This window comes from Rhinolophus ferrumequinum, chromosome 3 (assembly GCF_004115265.2).
Source record: "Rhinolophus ferrumequinum isolate MPI-CBG mRhiFer1 chromosome 3, mRhiFer1_v1.p, whole genome shotgun sequence".
NCBI classification, from domain to species: Eukaryota; Metazoa; Chordata; class Mammalia; order Chiroptera; family Rhinolophidae; genus Rhinolophus; species Rhinolophus ferrumequinum.
Genome location: NC_046286.1, coordinates 79,537,909 through 79,561,112, shown reverse-complemented (window position 1 = coordinate 79,561,112; position 23,204 = coordinate 79,537,909). Strand labels below are relative to the sequence as shown.

The 23,204-nt window shown below is 37.9% G+C and overlaps 1 protein-coding gene across 1 annotated transcript in view; it reads left to right on the top strand.

The window, feature by feature from the left end:
• The first annotated feature begins 764 nt into the window (after nucleotides 1-764).
• Nucleotides 765-23,204, top strand: part of MOXD1 (monooxygenase DBH like 1) — a 77,121-nt gene continuing 54,681 nt past the window's right edge. Inside the window, exons 1-4 of the mRNA XM_033103165.1 lie at nucleotides 765-1,086; nucleotides 20,473-20,619; nucleotides 22,239-22,406; nucleotides 22,544-22,627. Of these exons, the coding sequence (XP_032959056.1) occupies nucleotides 823-1,086; nucleotides 20,473-20,619; nucleotides 22,239-22,406; nucleotides 22,544-22,627 (663 nt within the window). The 5' untranslated portion in view covers nucleotides 765-822. The remainder of the gene's footprint in view (nucleotides 1,087-20,472; nucleotides 20,620-22,238; nucleotides 22,407-22,543; nucleotides 22,628-23,204) is intronic.

The following is a 23,204-nucleotide window of genomic DNA, read 5'->3' as shown; positions in this document are numbered from 1 at the left end:
CAAATGGTGCTTCAACCATGACCTACGTTGTTGACGGCAAAATAGTTTGGCAGAATTTATTTGTCCCCTCCAAACCAAACCAAACCAATCAGACCAGATCAGACCAAGGCAAACCAAACTGAGGCAGAAGGCAAGCATCACATCGCTGACTCCCGAGGTCAGGAGCAAGGCTTCCTTAGACCTGGGGCCCTAACAGGGTGAAAGGATGAGAGAAGTGCTTTGGAGGAGGTGAACCGTGTCCTTCAATGGCGTGGGGTCATCGCTGGGTACCATGGCTTCTGAAAATCAACAGCAAAGAATAAGAAAGATGTTAAACAGTTACTCTCGAAGGGACTTTTCCTCCACCAAACCCAGGAGTATCCCTTTTGCACACTCAACTGCTCCTCTCCTTGGCTAGGCTGAACTTGTCCTGTCTTATCAATTCTCATTCGTTCAGCAGGGACCCCCCAACCCCCCTCCACGTCCCCAGCAAGTGCCCACGCCATTCCCGCACTAGCTCTCTCCCTCCTTTTTCCTCTGCCTCTGCTCCCTTTACTTGGCTTCTGCCTCCTTCTCCCTCTCTTACCAGGACGCCCCTCGCGTCCTTTCCCACCAAACCCAGACCTCAGGGACTCGTCGGAGGTGCGGGGCGGCAGGTGGCTCCGCGGGCAGGGCAGGACCCGGGCCCCACGGCCCGGGGACGGAGAGCGGGTCCTGCCCCTCCCAGCGGGCGGCGGGCCGAGGGGCGGTCCCAGGCTCGGCCCGCGCCGCCGCCCCTCCTGCCTCCTCCTCGCTCCGCCAGTCGGCGGGAGCCCAGGTGCCTGTGGGCAGGAGGCGCGGAGGATGTGCAGCTGGCCGCTGCTCCTGCTGTGGGCGCTGCTCCCCGGGGCGACGGCGGGGGGCTCAGGCTGGACCTTGCCGCACCGCACCCTCCTCGACTCGGAGGGCAAGTACTGGCTGAGCTGGGGCCCGCAGGACGGCCGGCTCGCCTTCCGCCTCGAGGTGCGCACCGCCGGCTACGTGGGCTTCGGCTTCTCGCCCACCGGGGCCATGGCCTCGGCCGACATCGTCGTGGGTGGGGTGGCCGACGGGCGACCCTACCTCCAGGTAAGCGCGTCCCCTCCCGGAGTCCGCCCCTCGGAGCCCCCTCCCGTCCTGACCCCGGAGCAGGCACGGGTGCAGGACCCCCCGGGGCCACTGGCTCTACCTCTGGCCCCGGCCGAACGCCGTCGCCCCCCCGTAGCACCGCGCACACCCCCTTTACCGTCAGCTCCTGCGCCTCCCGGAGTGAAAGGCGCCCGCCGTCCAGCTCCCTGCCTCCGCCGCCGGGCTCCGAGTTTTTGCCCCGAGGCTGAGCACGGGTGACTCCAAGAAGTTTTCGGTCTCTGAACACTTTCCAGTCCCTAGCGCCCCATTTGATAGACCCCCCACACACACACACACACCTGCCGCGCATCCCCCTTCATTCCTGATTGGATAGGAGAGGAACCCTGGCTTTGGGGACCTAACGGACAGCTCGTAGGGTTAGAGAGGCCAGAGAATTTTAGCACGTTGCTGTCTTGCTGCCTGGGGTTGCAGTCTCGGAACTTCCCAAATCCTGACTATTGGGAAGCCCCCAGCCAGGGGGCTGGGGTCAGCTATCGCGTCAGAGAGATGAATGAAATTCCGCAAGAATTGTTTAGTACATTTGCTATTCTGAGAGCCGCGTAGGAAGCCTCAATTAAAGATCTGCAAAACCTAGAGCCCCAGGCAAAATCCCCTATTTAGTGACAAAAGTTTTCACTTACTTTAATAGCTAACAAAACTAATTTGACAGCTGGCGATTTTCTTTGAAAGAGGCGTAGAGACGTTGCCTGTTAATATAATGGATGTCTTTAGGAATAGGGAAAAAAAGAAAGAGAGAAAGAGAGAGGGAGAGAGGGAGAGAGGGAGGAAGGGAGGAAGGAAGGAAGGAAAGAAGGGAGGAAGGGAGGAAGAGAGGAAGGGAAGAAGGGAGGAAGGAAGAAAGGAAGGAAGGAAAGAAGGAAGGAAAGAAGGAAAGAAGGGAGGAAGGGAGAAAAAGAGAAAAGACTTGTGAGATGACCAGAATGATTAGGTAGTTAGGTTTTCTGGTCATGTTGTTTATTTGATCTTGATCCACATTTGGACACTTTTCCAAGGTGACATATCATCTTAGTTAATATACCCTCTTTGTTGTTTATCAAAGTTCGTTCAAAGATACAGCCTTTCGCTAACAGTCTCTTGATCCAGATGAAAACTCCTAGTTGTTCTGGCATTGAGTAAGCCTTTGATGTTATTTTAAAATCAATGTACTCGATAGATTTCCAAGTGCATATCTCAGTAATTTTATTCCTGGCTTCTAAGTTTGATGTCTACAATGTTCTGACTGAGATACCATCAAAATTAAACCCTAATTCTGGCACTGTCTGTTAATTTTGGCTGGAAATAGAGAAACTGACAGCAATAAAAACTTCAAAACCATCCTGTTCTCTATTTTTTTCATCAATTAATCCTTTCCTCCCAAAATAAGTGCTCTACAATTCCAATAAAATAAAGTTTTATGAGGATTACACTCTGTTGAAGTCATTGACGTATAAATTTTCTCCTGCTGCAGCATCTCAGACATTAAACTTGTAAACCAAGAATTTGACTCCAAACACGGTCCTCACTAGTTGAGTAACAACTCTGTTATAATAGGAAATAGATAATACCTTACAAAATACCTGTTTCGGCCAAATCTTTTTGTTTGTTTGTTTTAGGGTAGGGAGGGTAATGTGCCCCTTAACTATCCTTGCATGTTTTTTGAAGGGGGCATGGGAAATCTTACTAAGTTAATATCATAAAACGGTATATTATCAAAGATAACTTGATATTGTTTTTTCCCAAAGAGTAGGATTTTTTAGAAAACCCACCCAATTTGCTATCACATGAAAAACCAAGAGTAGAATCCTGTTTCAACATGCTATAACGGGCCCACCACAAACAGACTTTTTTGAACTAAGGAGTGTTTTCACGCTGCTGGTGGTTCTTTATAAAAATTGCATAAGAATTAAGTGCTCTTAAAATTGATTTGGAACCATAGAACTTTACTTAAAGTAATTAGTGATTACATATCGCTATGGAATAAACCTTTAACTGGAACTTTAAATATATTTAAGTATATTAATAGTTTCTTTTAATATATTTCCCAATATATTTATATATTGGGAAAATATAGGAGCAAGAAGTAGGGTTTTCCCCTCCATTTTTATTCCTAAGGGGATAAAATCCTTATTTTTGTACGTAAAGATAATCATTTTCTTAGTTGACCGACATCCTTCACTAGTTCATTTTCTTAAGCTTCCTAATCACTTTAGGACATACAAAATGTAATAAAATTACGCTAATCAGTTAAGTTCAAAGACAATTTATTAAAAACCTCTAATAAAAATAAAGACACCAAGACTAAAAATACAAAGAAATGTATCCATTTCAGCTAGTTCATCCAAGCTGGGCGATTCCATTTTCCCACACTTGAAATTGAATCTTCTACCTAGAAACTATTTATTTGAGAGTCTGCATGCAGTGGTGTGATACGGGTATTCTCAGCAACTATGCCAAAAGGTAAAATGATTCTTAATCATAGTGTATGTGATTCCATTAGTAGACTTCGGATTTTGTGTAATTATATTCCCAGGGAGAACAAGCTCTACATGAAACAATGAAGCAAAAAACATTGGCTTCCCGGGCATCTTTGTAAGTGCAGCAGCTACTGATGGCTACAGATGGCATCCGCCTGTATGATAACCTAAGTTGGTATCTCAGTCATCTCCCCTTGTGGCTTTTTCACAGTATTTTATTTTATCCTTTCTTAATTAAGTTTTCAAAACTCTACCTTTAGATGCTTTTTTATTCTTTTATTATTCTGACTTTTGTTTTTCTGATTGTCTTAAATTCTTCTTTTCAGTAAAACGTTAATGCCTGGATAACTAGGTAAGAAGAAATCCCAATCAACCAGGTAGAGAATTGTTGGCTAAAGAGATGTTCCAAACCCTAATGCCTGTAGAGGTCAGACAACAAATGTAAAAGAGTGGTGGGACTCCAGTGGAAGAAGCAGGATGTAATGCAACCGAGAGTAGAGGGGATTGAGGAAACCAGAGTTTTTGTGAGTGAATTACTGTTATGTGGGAATGCAAATCAAGTATTTCCAGACCTTCTGTTTGTTTTGTTTTTTTGAGACAAGAAAGAAATTTAGATTGTGTGTGCGAGTAAAATCTTCCGATTGCTAAACACTGGCCACAATTCAAGTTTGTACAAAGCACCATGTAGTACACATATACACACATGGTTTCAGTTGAGATAGATCCTATGGACAACTTAATCTGGGACCAATAGGAAAAAAGTGACTGTTAATAAAGAATCAGGCAAAATAATGAGAATGCAAAATAATGAGAATGCATGACAGTCAGTGAGGTGGGTCCTATTTCTTTTCAGGCCAGGTTTATTCTGTGCCAAGGACATTCTGTCCAGTGTCAGAGGGGACCATGCCTATTGTTTTGGTTATCTATTTTGGTGTAGCAAACCACTCGAAAATGCAATGGCTTAATTGGTTCAGAAATCTGAAATTTGAGCAGAGTTTGGTGGGGGCAAATCTCTGTTCCACTTGTGGTCAACTTTAAGGTGAGTGGTTGAAATCATCTGAAAGCTCGCTCACTCGCGTATCTGACTGGCAGTTGATGTTGGCTGGGACCTCAGCTGGTACTGTGGTGGGAATGTGGCCTCTCTGTGTAGCTGCTGGGATGCCCCACAGCAGAGTAGCTGGGTCCCAACAGTGAATATCCAGAGAAGCCCCAGCAGAAAGTATATAGTGTTTTACAACTTAGCCTTTGAGTCATGTAATGTGTGTTCTGCTGTAGTCACAGTCCCACTGGATTCAAGAGGGAGCATAGACTCCAGCTCAGCATTACATTGTAAGGAAATCCCATAGGAATGAAATACATTAGTGTGGCCATCTTTGGAAAATACATTCTACCACACCCATCCTTACTGACTTGCTACCATCTCCTTCTTAACACCACCTTTGAACCTTTCAGTACCTGTCTACACTTATCTGCTCTCTGTTGACACTGCTAAGATTCAGAGCAATGCTTACTTATTCACCTTCTTTCCTTTTCCTCTCTCTCTCTCTCTCTCTCTCTCTCTCTCTCACACACACACACACACAAGAAGTTAGTGAACAGTTGATCATTTCTCCGTTGTCCTCTTCTGTACTCCCTCCACTCCCCGCTGCTCGCCCAAGGAGTTCTGAACTTCCACAACCCATGTCATGCAACGGTTGCCAATCACCCAATGAGGCTACCTCCAGAGGGCAGTGTGACATTTGCTTGTAGGTGTATGGAGTGAAAAATCAGATTTTGAGTTCCTTGCCTCAAGGCAACACACTTTCTATACCCAGAGAGGAGGCACATTGGGAATTTACCCTGCCCGTTCTGCAATCCTCTGACCCTGTTGGAGATAGTTCCTCAAATGGTGTATCACCAAGTATGATCAAAATGGGAAAGAAAAGAGATGTGGTTGCGCAGAAAAGTCTGTCTCAGCATTACATTGCTCTATCAGATAAATTTTTCTGGAGTGGCTTACACTTGGGGAAATGTTACGCCTGGGATCCTGCTGAGGTCCGCTGTCTTTCACAGAATTGCCAGGGGTGGGGGTGGGAAGCACTCTTTCCTTTTACATTGGCTTTTGAAAACCTCACTATTTTGTCTCAATGAATTAACTCAACACTCACTTCCCTGATGGATTCGTGTCCTTTCCTTGTACTTTGCCCCTTTTTGACACAGAGCAATCCCACCCCCACCCGAGCCACTTAGCGACTGTGAGTCCCCATTTGAGGCTAGTGATCCGAGTTGATGAATGCCCAGTTTGTGCGACTTAGAGAAGAGGGCAGCATTGTCAGATGTGCTGTTGAATTTGCACAAAAATGGTTTCCCTCTTCCTTTGGGGGTGTAAATCGCTAGTGAATGGAAGCCGAAACATGTGTCACTATTCGTTACAGCCTTGCTTGTTGGCCGTCTGTAAAACTGAAGCCTTTCTGTGATGAGAAGTTAAGTCTTCAGCAGCAGGGTAATTGCTGCTGGGCTGCTCGCTGAGGAAGTGCTTAGAACTGATTTGAAATCACAGAAAACAGTGAGCATTCTTTGTTGTTAACTGTGTGCTTCTTTTAAATGCACCCCAGCCAACGGCAACAAAGAAATGTTTGGAAAGCAAATTGAAAAGCTGTAAGGGGAAGATGAGAGTGTGCAACCCTGACACAGCTCTGCTGGGGCTTTGTTAAGAGATATTTATAAGTCTTTGGATTATGCACCCCCAATATCCAGATGACAAAGGGACCTCTCCAAGCTTCATGCTTTGTGCATTAGTAATACTGACACATGGCCAGTGGAGTGCTCCAACACACGATGGTAATCTTCAGTGTGTAGTTCTCCCTCAGCTGATGATTTCATAATGCCTGAGGACACAGTAGACCGAAGAGCAGCCAAGGGAACAATGCACCTGAATTGACCAACAAAGTTCAAGGCTTCAGGCAACCAACGGTACATTTCTGGGTTCTTGAAAGGAGAGGCAAGGGTCCACTTCAAAGGAAGTGAATGGTGGTTTATTGAGTCATCATTTGTAATAGAGCCCTATTAAAATAAAGTTGCTGGCAAAAGTAATGAATTCATTATACATCATCATGTTTCTGGAAATGTTTGATCCATATGTTAAAAAAGAACTGCATATGGATGCCTCATAATGCTGTTTATTGTAAGTTTAAAAAAATAACTAATACAGAAATTTTAAACAGAAAAATATTTCTTCAGGAAGCTTCTTCCAAATCTGTCTTCTTAACTTGTTAGAGTAGACAGAAAATAAAAGCTGTTCATAGCATAGCATATAGCACCTAAGCAGAAAATTCTGCAAAAATAATTTCAAATTGATAATTTTTGTTAACTGTAAAACTGGACTCATATATCTGAGTGCTACACAAATAATGAATAGACCAAATTTAGTGTACTTTTGAGGTCTTTCTTATTCATCTAATGTAGCCAAAAATTATGAGAAAATCTTTAAACAATTCTTTTTTCTACAGGTTAAATATTGATGTTTCGTGTATTTACTTGCTGGCCCTTAAGAGTTTAGAGTTTGGGTGATTCCCCTCAAATCTCCTGACACACCCCTTTTTAAAGGTGAGGAAACTAAATGGTAGGTAGCTGTTAAATACATGCAGCCTGGATTCATTTCCTCTGAGTTGCCGTTTGATGTCCTTTCTTCTCCTGCAAGCAAGCTGTAGCTTACCAAAAAAACACATTCTAATTTTTTTCCCTCATTAGTAAAAGAACATGTATAATAAAACACATTTTTAAACAGACTGATAAATTAAAATCATAGCATTTTTTACTACTTTTGTTTTATGATAAATATCATAGATATACATTTCTATGATATGATTTTTCATTCACTGAGTTGTTAATATATGTCGCACAGTATGATAAGTCCTTAAAGTGTGTTATCTCTTGTAATTCTCACAATAACCATATGACATCCATATCTAATTTGTCCCATTTTGTAGACGTCTACGCCGCCTGAGGATCTAGGTCACACAGTATGTGGATCATTTATGACTTTCTCTTGACTGTTTCCGTAAAGTACTCACCTATAGACAGAGAATGTTGGAATGTCCATTCATTCATTCCACCAATATTTAGTGGCTGTTTATGGAGCAGTTCTGTATGTGGGGGATATAGCATTGAGTGAGATAGAATCAGTGGTATTATGGAGCTCACGTTTTGGTGGGGGGTGGGGTAAACAAATAAATACATGAGCAAGAAAAATAGTAAAAACTTGTAAGTGCTGTGCAGAGAATTACAATAGGGTGCTGTGATTGGGGCTGTGTGACTATTCCAGATTAGGATGCTTATAATCAAACCATGAAGGAAAACAAGTATCCCATGTTTTAAAGGTTGTTTTCAAGATTAACCATAGTGTTTATAATTCAAAATATTATATACTATGAAGATTATCTGGCATGGGCATCAAAGGACTCAGTAGACCTTGAATATAGGAAACTGCCTACCTGGAGGAAATATAATTAATGCTTTTTCAAATGTGTCTGAACCGCATGAGCTCTCTTTTCTATTTCTGTGGCATTGTTACACAGATGTTTAGTAAGCTCAACTCGAGTCCTCCAAGCTTTGATCTAGAGACTTGGTGATTTTATAGAAGTTTCTTTCTTAATACTAGGTGTGAATGTTTTTGTCTTAAACCCTGCATTCTTCCTCATCTTCAGTAATATTAAAGCTAGATCAACAAAACCGTATGTGTCTGGGGAAGATGTGCCTCTTTTAGGCAAGTTTTACACTAAAAACTTTGAAATCTTAGTTTCTTAGATAAAACTAAATTGCAGCCTCCCCCCCACCACCACCGCCACACCTGGCAAAGTTCATGCACTAAAACCCAGTCATACAAAGAAACTCATGGCAGATGAAGCCCTATAGAAATTGAGCCTTTTGGTACTTTGGGCAGCTTTGGATGAGGCCCAGATGGCTTCATGCTAGGGCAGATGAAGTCTAGTGATGGGCAGGCAGAGATACTAGAGAAATGAGAACCAGGAAAGATGCTTCCTACATCAGAAGTTCCCAAATTTGCCTGCACACGAGAATCACTTGGGAGCCTTTTAAAAATTCCAATGTCCAGAAAATTCCTTCCCTCCCCCATACCAATTAAAATCACAGTTTGGGGGGAGGAAGGGAGAAACAAACATTAATACATTTTTAAGTTTCTCCAGTTATTCTTATGTTCAGACAACGTTGGAAACGGCTGACCTGTGTAGAATAAGGTCCACATAGGACCTTATTCCATATGTTTGATAGGAATAAGGTGACACCTGTGCCTGGAACATTCCTGGCACAGGGCCTAGGGATGCCAAGCAGGATTCCACGCAAAGCAATTCAGAGGAACCACTTGATGTTCGAAGCAAGGGTAGGATATAATTCAGTATTTAAGATTATTTTGTAAAACGAAAATAAAATGGGTTTTCCTAGAATGGAAACACTTGTGAGATGAGTTTAAAAGATGTGTTGATAATTCTAAATACTTTCTTAAATTCACATGATGAAACAACAGCAGAAATGGAAGAACTGTGAGAAGTGGTATACTTGAAAATATGCTGAACCAGACATCTCTCTCCTCCTCATAGTCCTCTACCATTCCTGTCCACCTTTGCCAGTTGGTACTAGTTGCTGTATTTCTAAGCAACAGGAATATCTGGCCACTAAAATGTGTGTTCTGTATGGTCACGGGCCATGAAAGGAACATTAATAAATGAAAGTCCCAGATAACTCTCAGCCTGTATTTAAGCCAAGATAAGTGTTCTGCTCTAAAATCTTTTTTTTAGAATTAACAATGGACTCCCTTTGTATTTGGAAAAATTCTCAAGTGTCTTTCCAGTTATATAAATACAGAGCCTTTCCCTTCCCTCCTCCATTCTTCAAGGTTACTCATAAGCAATGAGATCCCTAAAGCTATAGTTGCAGAAGGGAGAAGGAGGAAAAGAAGTAGCAGATGTGGTAGATAATTAGTATTTGTTGTTTTTTTTTTTGTTTTGTTTTGTTTTTCAGTGTAGGAATGGGGCATTTACTAGTTGATGGTGGTGTCAGTGCTGCCACATCTTCCTGAGGTACCAGGAACAATTCCATGTGCTTGGCAAGTTCTCAAGAAATACCTGCCACATAAATAACTGCTGAGCGATTGAACGCAGGAAATCCTGGCGTAAATCCCAGCACTGCTTGCTGCTTATTCGTTGTGTCGCCCTTGGCAAACTCCTAGTCTCTCTAAGCAACAGTTCCCTTTATGAAGAAGGGGATTATGATAGCTAATGCATGTTTTTTTGTGTGTGTGTTTATTTTAAACCTCACTCTCTGGCTCGTTTTATTTATTTATTTGTTTTGGGGTGGTTTTTTTTTTTTGGTTAAAGTATAATTGACATACAATATTATATTGGTTTCATGTGTACAATCTAGTGATTAACATGTATGTACCTTACAATGTGATCACTGTGGGGCTAGTAACCATCTATCACCAAAGTTATTAACAATAAAATTGAATATATTCCCTCTGCTGTTCCAACTATAAAATAAATCAGTCACGGGAAGATAATGTAAGATAATGCATGTGGCTTTTGTGAGGAATAAATGAAATAACTGTGTAAACCTCTTAGCACAGCACAGCACAGCACATGACAGACACATTGATTGTACTCAATAAATACAAGATGTTGTCACACTGAATTGATCACATCGTGAAATGGCAGAAATGTCAGAAGATTGCATGGAGACAAAGGTTCCAGCTTTTCTCCGTGGGAAAAGGTGTCTGTTAAATGTATAGATGGGGAGGTTGCTATACATTTTTGAGAAAATGTAAGGACACTTTGCAATCATTAATAACTAGAAGCCAGCATGGTTTCAATAAACACAGATGGTACTGACAAGATTGCATCTTCTTTTGCACTTGACTTGCTGGACCAGTAGTCGGGGTACTAAATCAGTGGTGCATCTGAACCATAGTAAGTAATTAGGGTTTCTCATGATGTTCTTATAGAAAATGCACTAGTAACGTTGAATTAGTTATGATCATTGATTTTTAAACATCCACACCCAAAATATGTTGATAACAGACTGGCTACAGAATGAGGACTCAAAAGATAGTAATATATTAAATTAATGAAAGGAATCTAAAAGTTAAAAATTCACTGAGAATGCAAATAAAGTTAAACACTTGGTTAAAAAAAGTAGTTGCGTATGCTTGAAATGTGTAAAATTGGACTTAATCGGAATTCACATGGAAAAAAAATATGTATTAGTTCACTTTAAGCTCAAAAGATGTGCTTGATAAATACACAGATGCAATATTAGCCTGTAAACTCTACTGTTTATATCAAGTAATATTGATGTATTACTCTGTACTAGGCTAATCATCCCAGAAGATTCCTTTGAGGATAGCATTTTTGAAGGATTTGTGGGTGAACTGGAGAGAGCTAAAGGGGGATTACAAGGGTGGTGGAGCTCTCTGAAAGTTAGGGTATCAGAGTACTGGAAAACAGCTGGCAATGTGCTATCTGGAGAAAGGACCATTAGAAAAGACATGATGATTGTCTTTGAAATAGTGGACATTCTTCCTCAAGCAGTATGGATTAGATGCTACCTATTACGCTCCAGAAGGAAAAAAAAAAAAAAGACCTAATTAATATACATTAAGTGGTTGAAGATTTTAGCTTTGTATAAGAAACACATTTCTGACGATCAGAGGTATTAAAATTGAGTGAGTTGCTTTGTGAGGTTGTAAGTTTATGAGCTTTGTTACTGGAGGCATTAAATACTGTGTGATCATCTCTTAAGACATCTTTGAGAGAAATCCTCCTTTGGTGGGAGCTAGGATTAGGTGTCCTCCAGGTTGTCTTCCAACTTGCATGTGATGCTGAAAATAACGTTACTTCCCATTCATGCTTTTAAGTTATTCAAGAAATTAGTGGAAGGCAAGACATTAACAATTATGAAACTGTCTATCTTTTTCTAACCTGCCTCACGAAGTTCTCCTGTCTCTGTGGACAGGTGTACACTGAACTGTTAAGTGGTTATGGGAGCACTTCATCTCTTTCCCTACTATATATTTCAGTATATTTGAATTATGTATAATAAATATATATTAGTGTTGAAATCTGAAAACCAAGAAAAAATAGAAAAAGATTGTTTTGTGACTTGTACCTACTCAAAAGAAGAATGTGGAGGGCTTCAAGAGCAAAGCTGAATGTGAAGTTTGTGAGTTTCTGAAACTTGCTGGATGCATTATTTTGATCTATGCTCAGTCTACATATCCTCTGCCTCCTGACCTTCCCACCTGGATGTCTAAGCATCTCAAATCTTCCCAATATCAGGAAATGGCACTTCTGGCAGCTCTAGTCAAAAATGTTTCTTCTCCTTCCTTCATCCCACATATAAAACCCATCTTCAGGTTCTATTGACTCTTCTTCCAAATTAAATCTAAAACCTGCTCACTTCCCTTCAATTTTACTCCTCCCACTCAATCTCAAACCACTGGAACCACTGTCTCTCTTCCTGACAACCATTCTCATTCCTTCTTTTCATCATTCTCTGCAGTGGAGCCATTTTATTATACACAGACACACACTTATGTCAATTAGAATATGCCACTTGCTACTTAAAGCTCAAATGTCTTTTATATAAACCTAGTATTACATGTGAATTCCCTATACAGACCTATAAGATGTCATAAATTCTGGGGCCTTATCTGATCCCTGTTCACTGCATTTACCCAGGTGGTCACTACACTTCAGCCATACGGGCTTTTATTTGCTTCATCAAACTGGATAAATCCACCTCCATTTCAGGTCCTCTCCAATAGCTGTTCTGTCTTCCTGGAATCTACTTCCTCCACACTTTTGTGGCTGGCTCCTAATTATCATTTATTTCTCAAGAGTAAGTATCATTGCCTCAGGGGTGACTATTCTGATCACTCAGCCTTAAGGATTTTCAGTTCCTCTCTATATCTGTTTTATTTTTTTATATGCACTTATTATCGAAACATTTTTGGGTATAGTACTATTTATTTTTTTAAAAAAGTTATCTGTGTCACCGCTGCAATTAAACTATATTTCATTTTAGTAGGAATTTTGTCTGCTATCCTGTACAATAATGTGCCCTCAGCCCTACAACAGGAGTTGAGGAATAGTAGTCACTCAATAAAATATATGTTGGAAGAAAGAAGAGTGTGAGGGAGGAAGGGAAGGAGGAAGGAAGAAAGAAAAGAACTTCCTCCTCAAATTGTATTCTTTGTATAAACATCAAGGACCGTTAAGAGAAGTCTTCTGAAAATTTTTAAAAATTAAGATGATGGGATGGGATGAAAGTAAACTATCTTCTTTCAATGGTAAGATCTGAAATTGTTTTTTCCACTGAAGTTATTTTTAGAGATAAAGAGTCAAAATTTTAATTTCACACTATCTCTGATAATTCTATAATTATAGCAAAGTATTACATTACAAGAAAACTCAAATGAGATGATTGTCTGTGGGAGAAAATTCAGGATGTGTATTTTCAGAAGGTGGCACCTCGCTGGGACGCAAGCTAACAGAATTCATATTTTGGCATTCTAGTAGCTATTTCACAAAGTCTCTTATAAACTTCGAGCTTCAGTTTTATCTGAAGTGGTTTCTAGAAGACAGGCTCCTTCTGTTTTAACATTTCATTCAAATTTCTAAGATTAATGAAGAAAGAACTTACTGAAATAAGCTTATCTCGAAATTTTGAAAACTATGTTTACATAGTTTGTTTATACAGTTTTATGATTTCTTCAGGATCAAAGATTCTCTTTAACACAAAAATATTTATTATTTTACTATCAATATTATTTAACCATAACACTTATTATAGAAATTGATATTAGAAACAAATGTTTGAAGGAAAAGGCTTTTGAGATTTAGAAAAAGAAAAACTACAAGCACCTGTTGAAGAAAATGATGACAGATGGTAACATTTTTCTCAAGGTTCCCCCTGCAGCTGTGCTTACATTCAGTTCTCCAGGCTGAACCGGGGTTTATTCATATCTTTTATTACACCCATAAGAGTTTTCACTTTATCCTGTTGAACACAGCACCAGTCAAAGCTCTCTTCTGTTACAGAGACTTTATTCAGGAGAGAAAAAAAGACTGACAATGAGTGAGAACCAATTTAACATCTGTGCCGTCATGTTTTTTAACCAGAGGTCGTAGCAATCTTGTAGATTATCAAAGCCGGCTTTTTTGGTGCGTTATCTTACTTTGAAAGTGACAGTCAGTACTAGCGCTGTCGTGCTAAATGGTAAATGCCAACTTCAGCTAATGCTGACTTACTGTGCTGTAGCCACGCAGCATTTTGAAACCTTAATGATATAGTTCATAATTTTTTCAAAGCATGAAGTGTTCAAAACAAAAGCTGTCCTGTGAGAACATGTTTCAGGCGTAATATTTTTATGACACAACTGCAGACTAACTTTATTGTTGGGGGTCTAATTAGCAACTCAGATTTTCAAGGATAACGAGTAATATTTTATCTTTACAAAGTGTAAACAAGCTAAATACATGATTACTATGATAACCCACAAGAAAAACAAAAATAATATCTCGGCAACAATTCATACCGAAGCAGATCTTAATGCAGAGATTTGAGTTACAAGGTGATTGCTATCCACTTAAAGCCATTGATACAGAGTAACATTACTTCACATTTTACTTTACAGAACATTAAAACTGAGTAAGTGCAAAGAAAAATGACTTCTGCATAGCAGTTTTTATATTAACATAATTAAAATATCTATTTTTATTCTTAAACTCTTACAAAATCTCAACAGAATCATGATTCTCTGAATTGTCCTCAACTCACTTGCCCTCATAAAGTCCATTTTTAATTATACTTAACTGGAGCCTACTTTTATTTATCAGTATTTTATATTTGTAAAATATACCATATATTGAATACATACTCGTATGTCATACACTTAGATTCTTATAATGGCTGTGCCATGACAATGAGAGTGCATTGTGGTCAAATTCCTGTATTTATTTTGAAAGTCCTATAATATCAAGCACTGCAGGAGGATAGCTGAAGAATGGCCTTCACACATGGATGTACAGTAGTGCTGCATCTGGCTCCATTTGCGAAATGGCATCAGGAGTGGAGTGAGGGATGCCATTTGGTTCTAATTCTAAAGGTAAAATTCCAATAGTAAAAATAATCTGGGAAATTTCCTTAAATATCTCATAAGTACTATGCAATATGGTTTTGTGAGTATAAATTTATAGGTGATGTTATTGATATTCAAACTATTTGGTCGCTGTTTTACTGTCGATTACATTCACCAGTTTTTCCCCACCTTAGAGGATGATAATAACAAAATAACTATTCCACTTACTATCCACTTGAATAACATTTATTCCTTTGTCAACCTGTCAGGACATCCTTAAACCCACTGAACATACTTTTTAGGGTCAGCCAATCGGCATGAAGTGTTTTTAAGCTTGACAAGTCTTTGAATGACTTGTTTTCTCTTCCTTCCTCTTTTCTCTTCTTCCCTTTCCTCCCTTCCTTTTTTCTCAAACAAGAATAGTTGAATGATAGAAAATTTGGGACCCAGACTTTTTATTTTTGCCTTTTTTTCTTCTCTTGCCTCACTATATGTGCTTTCAAGGTTTGCCAGTATGCCATTTTTTATTGTATTATATGGACAGCATTAAGACTGTGTTTGATTATAGCCATGTATTTTCTTAATACAGGCTGATGGAAGAAAAAAAGTGCCACTGGGGAATACTTTGCTTCCACCAGGTTAAACTATTCCTATAAAACAAAGATGGTTCTTGGGTTCATATCTTCTATTTTCATTCAGATTGAGCAAAAGGAAAGGCAGTATGCTCCTTTAAAATATTTAATGAGCCTCTGCTATATGCAAGTCACTCTGTGAGTCATTGAGGATAAAAATTAACATCAGAAAAATATTCTAAAACATGGTTTCTCTCTCTCAGATTTGTTTTCTTTAAAATAGGTAGGAAATACCCTCCCAGTGTAAAAGGATTTCAAAGAGCTGTTGCACGCATAAACTTTTTTTGTCTAAATGCTGATGTCAGTTTCATAAGATTCATGTCCATTTAGGGGCTAAAAGGTCATAACAACATTCCCAGATTTCAGTACCAGATGTGTCTGCATGGCAGATCATGCAGCCCCAAACTCATTCTCGCATCTGGTTCAACACATTCCACATCAGATCTTAACCATATGTAAATAAAATTGAGAGCAAGTGAGAAAATAATCTGTTGTCTTCCTCTTTTTGTTCCCTTTACAATGTAAACAACTGTTCTAAAGTTACAAATTTATAGCTGAATGGACATTAGGTGTCTATTTCTAGATAGTCACCACCTGGTTGAGAAGATAATGCTGTGCCTAGAATATATTTCATGTTCCATGGGAATGCAAATAGAGGAATAAGGATTTGAAGAGGGAATGATCACTTCTGGTCGGAATGATGACAGAAAACTTCATAGAGGAGATAGAATTATGAGTCTTAAAGAGAAGGAAGCATTTCAATGGATGGAGTTAGTTGAGAGGATACCTCAGTGGGGTCAGGAGAGCTGGGGAGATAGAGAGGAAGAATGTGAACAAAAGCAAAACGCTGGGAAAAGGCAGAATATTTGAGGGGTATAATAGTAGAGATTATATGGTGAGATTAATGGTAGACATCCCAGAAAACCAGGTTAGTCTAAATTTTAGAGAAAACTTGAATCTAAATTATAGAACTTTGTACTATATGCTATTGAATTAAGTGTAATGACACATTGAGAATGATTTTCAAGGAAGACCTTGAAATATGTAGGTGATAGAGCCTGAACTGAGATAGGAGAAGTTGTAATGGAGTAGAAGTAAAAGGTGGGTTATTTTTTCAAAGGAAGGCATGATCGGAGCGGAGCTATCTGTGGAGTTGTGAGTAATAGAGGAAGAAGTTAAAGAAGACTGGTTTTGAGTTTGGATGGTTGGAAGAATAGCATTATAATTAAAGAAAATGAAGACAACTAGTCTTATGGTTAAAGGGTGAATATAATTTTAGATATTTCATTTGAAATGACAATAAAACTTCCAAGGGAAGATATTCAATAAACTTTGGATATGTGATGCTGAGTAAAGGTGACGATTAGAAATTCTTGGAGTAGATCAGACTCCCAGAGGATGAAATATGAAGACAGGAATATGTCAAGGACAGAAATTTGATGTTTATGTTAGAAATGAGAATAACAGAGACCAGCTGTCAGAAGTGGATGGACAATCAACAGTGGAGCCTTCCGGAAGTGGGGAATATGGATATCCTTTCCTTGTTTCTAGGATTTTCTTATTCCTAAATTTAGAGGGGAAGAATTCAATCTTTCATCATTAAGTATAATGTTAGCTGCAAGGTTTTTATAGATGCCCTTTATAAGGCTAAGGAAGTACCCTTCTATTGCTAGTTTACCAAGAGATTTTATCATGAATGAATGTTTCAAATGGATTTTCCTGCATTTATTGAGATGATCATATTTTTTTTTCTTTTTTAGACTTTTGATATAATAAATTACACTGATTAATTTCCTAATGTTGAACCAACTCTGCATGGTCATGATATATATATATATATATATATATATATATATATATATATATATATATCACTGAGTTCTATTTGCTGATATATATTTTTAAGAAAATTTGTATCTGTGTATTTTGATCTGTATATTGATCTGTATATTTTCTTCTAATGTCTTTGATTTGGTATCAAGCTAATGTTAGCATCAAAAAGTGAGCTGATAAGTGCCCTATTCTCTTATTTGGTAGAAGAGTTTGTGAAAGATTGATATGATCTCTTTTTTAAATATTTGGTAAAATTCAAAATGAAAGTATCTTGGCTTAGAATTTTCTTTGCAGGAAGAGTTTTAACCATGAATAGAGAGGGCTATTTGGAGTATCTGGTTTTCTGAATAAGTTGCTGGTTTGTGTCTTTTGAGGACTCTGCCTATTTCTCATCTAAATTATCCAAGTTTATTTTCTGTTAAGGTGTGTATAATATTATTACCCTTTTGATATCTGTAGGATCTATTTTAATATTTCTCTTTTATTTCATTTACAGCTACTTGTTTTTTACTTTTCCCATCTGCTCCCGGTTTTATTTTCTTTCTTTTACATTGGGTATATTTTATGATCCCATAAAGTGAATGTTATTTAGGTTAGAAAGAAATCAAGATATGAGCTGTCATGTATCATAACTGAAATTTTCTCAATAAAGTGAGATGTACGATCATAGGCTGAGAATGGGGAAATGTTGACATCATGTATAGAGAAGGTGTAGATTATTTGTCTTGGGAGGTCTCCCAAGGAAACAGCAAGAGATTAAAATATGGATTTCCAAGTATTAGTAAGGCCCAGCTGAAGTAGACATGTAACTAATAATACTACTTGGGTAGCTAATCTGAAGATATGTCTCCAAATAGGCCCTAAAAATTGGAACATATGGAAAAATTGTAATGGAATTACAGTGGTGGTTAGGATATTCCACATTTCAGTTTTAGTTTTAATCAAAGCCATTCATGTTTTTCCTCAAGAAGGTTGAAGATATCAGCTCTTTTAGACAATCACATTTTTTCAGGAGTCTAGAACCTTGATATGATTGGCAGCTGTCTTTTCTAAATATTGAACACTCAGCAGTTTACACAGGACAGGTGAGCTCAAGGATTTGAGAGGAGTGAAGTTTCTCCCATTTTCTTTCTCATAGCAAAGTTATCTGAAAAAGCGAGGAAAAGGTAGACTAGCTGGAAGGAATTGGTAATTCCTATTTTCTGAATGGAAATAGAATGAATGGAAAATTGGCAAGCCATCTGGATATTTTGTGGGACTAATGGTTTGGGAAACATATTTGCAAGAGTACGATAATTATTCTACTCTTTGAACTGATTACATTCTGTATTATGTTCTTTTTGTTTGCAAAAACTGTGATTGCTTGAATCATGTAATGAAATGTGAGCTTACTGTAAAGACACAGCTAGTTTATTTAAATCCCTTGTTGTCCATAGGCATTGTTATTTCATTTACATTTTTAAAATCTATGTGATGAAAAGTGGGAAAATCACAGTCTCATAGGAATATTTTCTTTGAATTGCTTTCACAATTACAACTGATTCTCAGAATTTTTTTTTTTGGCAAACCCCAACTTTAGCAAAAGGAAAAGTAACATTTTATGTGAAAACACTTGACATTGATATTTTCCATAGACAGAAAAATAAACTTAACTCAGACTTTTCTAGAAGTGTCTACAACAGCGTAGAACACACTGCCCGGTTTGAATATTGGCTGTATTACTACTTACCAGCTGTGTGGTCCTGCGCAAGATGCTTAACTTCTTTGTGCCTCCGTGTCTTCATCTGTGAAATAACTTACGCTTATAGACTTCATATGAAGACTAAATGAGTTAATACATGTAACATGCTTAAGTTGGGCCTGGTGCATAGTATGAACTCAATAAATTGTAGTTGTTACTAGAGGGAAAAAGGGTTAGTTAGGCTCTGAGTGTTGCCAGTAATGTGGAGACTGAACAATATCTAGATTTGGGGCTCTGGGTGTCGAATTTACACACAATTGATAACTGCCTTAAAAAGGGACTAGGAATAAAAATGCCACATGCCATCAGTTTGAGTGTGACATTTATAGACAATTTAAGGTTTTTTCCTATATTTTCTCCGCCAAGCATAACAATCATTTCTTCAAATGAATTTAGTGTTAGCCATGCTTCAGCATGTATATTCTAAATCGGCTCTGTGATTTATCAAAAATAAAGTATCATGTACTGAAAAATCAGTATAATTAAGGCAAAATTTGTATCTTCTATAAGTAATGAAAATTAACACGATTTGTATAACTCTCAACATAGGAAGCTGATGATAAAAGGCATAGGGAAATATTTTGGGGGGAAAAAACACACTATATTGCAAAAAGGGGAAGAAAATTAGCATTGAATGGGCGCTAACCATGGAAAGCAGTTTTCCCCCTCATATGCTGTTTATTTATCTATTAAAACCCATAAAGTTGGTATGTATTACTCCCATTTTACTAATATTAGAATGCACGCTCACAGAGTTTGACTTCAACAATTCTTCAAGGTATTTAAGAGCTGTGGGTCAGATCCTGGTCATTTGATTTCAAAGACCGTGCCCTTTTCATTGCATCTCTCTGCCTCCCAAAGTGATCTATCTATACACCGTGGCTTAGCAAGTTTCATGCAAAAATTATAGCTCATCCACAAAAACAAAACCTCCCTAATTGTTCAATATCTTGTAATTCAACTAGTTTAACTTATTTCCTTCTTTTTCATTGCATTTCATTTTAATAAGCATATACCATTAAGTCTTATAGTAAAACAAGCTATCACCTCAGGATGGGTCTCCTTGCGTTTAGGAGTACAAAGGGAAGCACAGTCAGGGAAATGATGGAAAAAGTGCCCTCTTTCGGGCTAGTTCTGGCTTTGCCATGAACTAGTTATTTCACTTTGGAGCAAGCCATTTCCCAATAGTGAAGGTCCTCTTTTTATTTTCCTAATAAAGGAAAAGTACTCAGTGATCTCGAATGTTCCTTCATCCCATGTCTTTCGATACTCTATGGTACTATAAATACACACTGCCTTTTCCTGAAGGACCAAAAGTTCAAATATGGACCAATTTCCTAGGGGATTGATTATTTAGTTGGGATCTTCCATCCTGTTGGAAATTTCCAGGACTTAAAAAATGACTATAGATATAGGATTTTGTATGAAGCAAACCCAGTATCAGTTTTTTTTAAGGTCTTATAAATACGCTGAATCTGAATTCTTTTCCCTCTGAACTTAGGATATCCTGATTTTTTTTCCCATATTTTTCCACAGGATTATTTTACAAATGCAAATAGAGAGTTGAAAAAAGACACTCAGCAAGATTATCACCTAGAATATGCAATGGAAAATAGTACACATACAGTAATTGAATTTACCAGAGAACTGCATACATGTGACATCAATGACAGGACTATTACGGTAAGGAGGCTCTGAGTGAATGCATGCATGAATACTTGTACATTTTTAGTTGTGAAACGCTTTACGGAATAAAAGGAACAAATATTTAAAAATAACCCTTGATAACAAAGTCACGTAGTCCTTTGGGGAGTATTTTTGAATTCTCTTTATAAACCACCAAAAAATCTCAGACTATAAATGTCAATAAAGGCAATTTTTGTGTGAATCTAAAATTTTGAAGAGCTCTTTCAAGTGTGTATGATTTGACTTATAAAAGATTTTTAACTTCTTCTCTCTGAAGTTTGAAAATAGGCAATTGATAAAAGTTGTAAGAAATGTATTGCACAAAAGAGAATTATGATACTGAACATTAGGATATGATTCATCTGATTTGTAACAGATTCATCTTTGTAAATTTCTAAAATCTAGATGAATAGTAGACTGATTAAAATTGCCTATGAACATATCCTACAAGATTTCTTATCGGCAGACTTCATGAAAAATTTAATACTTGTATGCATATGCAAATTAAATATTTAGAGATTATATAATTCATGTGGTACTTTGGAAGTTTCCACAAATTTCTTGGTTCAGTTTCATTTAATATAGATGAATAAAATTATCTTTTTTATTTGGTAAATCAAAGGTTTGAAAATGAGAATGTAAAAATCCAAAGCCATTTTTATTAGCATTCAACCCAAAGAGTAAAAAAAGGAAGAAAAAAACACATGCAAAGACCTGGATCACTTTTTGTGTGCAATTATACTTTAATTGGAATAATAATTATAGTCATTTGACTTATTAAGAAAGAATATAGCTTTTAAAATAAATAGCTTTTGCTTTATTATTTATTTTCAAAGTTCTTATTACAAAGATCTGGCAAAAACACCTTTATCTGTGGGAGGGCTTAACAATTTCTTTATACCCAGCAACCCCTTCCCCCTCCCCTACCACCCTTTGGGCAATCTCTCTTGGTTGCTAAATGGAAACCAATTTCACCTTACAGTACTTTCCCTTGTTGGGATACCACAGTCCCTTGGAAAGTCCCAGGATTCATAAAATGACTTGGATTCTAGGATAATAAACAAACCCAGAATCAGAAGTTCCTCCTGTGTTTGCATTTTATGTACATGTATACATGTGACTGGGCTAGTGCCTGAGAAAGAATCTATTGTGAAAATAAAAACTGACCTGAAAAGTAATTTTAATTTTCATTCTATTTATTTTCCCTAAAGTGTTCCCAGGCATTATAACAGGTTTCAATTTTTCAAAATCCCTGCTGCTTAACAAGAACTTTTCCTTGTTAACTACCAGTTGTTAGTTTGGAGATTTAGCATGACAGTGGTTTCCTGTTTCTGTATGCATGAAAGTATAACTACTACATCAGTTGTCCTTCACTCTGTTTTAGAATACATAATTTTGCGTGCAAGAGAGACAATTTCTTCCCCCCAAAATCTTGTCTATTTGGATGCTCAGTGACTTATTCAGATTCACACAGTTAGTGTTAGAGAGCAATACTGAGAACTCCAAATGTCACTGTTTTCTTTTCTTCACTTCTGTAACTCGAGTTCTTTAAACTCAACTCAGTGGTAAGGGAAGGGCTCTCCTGAGACATAACCGTGCCCATGTCTGATCACCAGGAGAGCACAGTGAGAGTGATCTGGGCCTATCACCATGAAGATGTAGGAGAAGCTGGTCCCAAGTACCACAACTCCAACCGTGGCACCAAGAGTCTACGGTTGTTGAATCCCGAGAAAGCCAATGTGTTGTCTACATCCATACCGTCCTTTGACCTGGTAAATCAGGACGTAAGTTTTTTCCTATTTTGTGACTGTAGGGGTGGGTTTATTGAAAGTGTATAAGAGCTTTTAACTTATATAGTTGTATTAAATAGCTTGTCAAGAGAATGTGACTTTGTGCTCCCCTCCCCTTTTTATTAAGACAGGTTCCCATCCCAAACAAAGGTACAACGTATTGGTGCCAAATGTTTAAGATTCCGGTGTTCCAGGAAAAGCATCATGTAATTAAGGTATGTGACTCACTCACAGGCTAAACTTAGTTTGTATGGACAGAGAACAAACTGTTTTTCTTAAAATGAAAATGATAAAAAATACATGGAAATGATTTTCAATTATATGAAAGTTATAATATTTAGAGAACAAAGAGCTTACTTATCTGACCCACACACTGTCTTAGGGAGATTTAGGGAGAAAGCTTGGGTTTTGTTTACCTTTTAAAGGTAAAAGGGTAAAAGTTAAAGGTAAAAGTTTTTAACTTTTTTATAACTAGAAATAACTAGAGGTGCGTTTAAACACCTCTAGTTATTTCTTAGACAGCACTTCTACAGTTGGAATTGTTGGGATTGCAATTTAAGGTAATATATTTGTCTATTGATAAATTATAACCAGGAAGGTTATATTCCCCACCAAAATTATTTGATTATATCTACTTCATTGAAAATACTGCATATTGTCATGAAAAATAATTGTTACACTATTTTTTGAAACTAGGAAAACAAGAAAATTAGGAAATTCCTACAGAATTAAAAAAAATACTTAAATAATAAATAAGCCTTATTTGCTTGTGGCATAAATTTCCTCCCACTC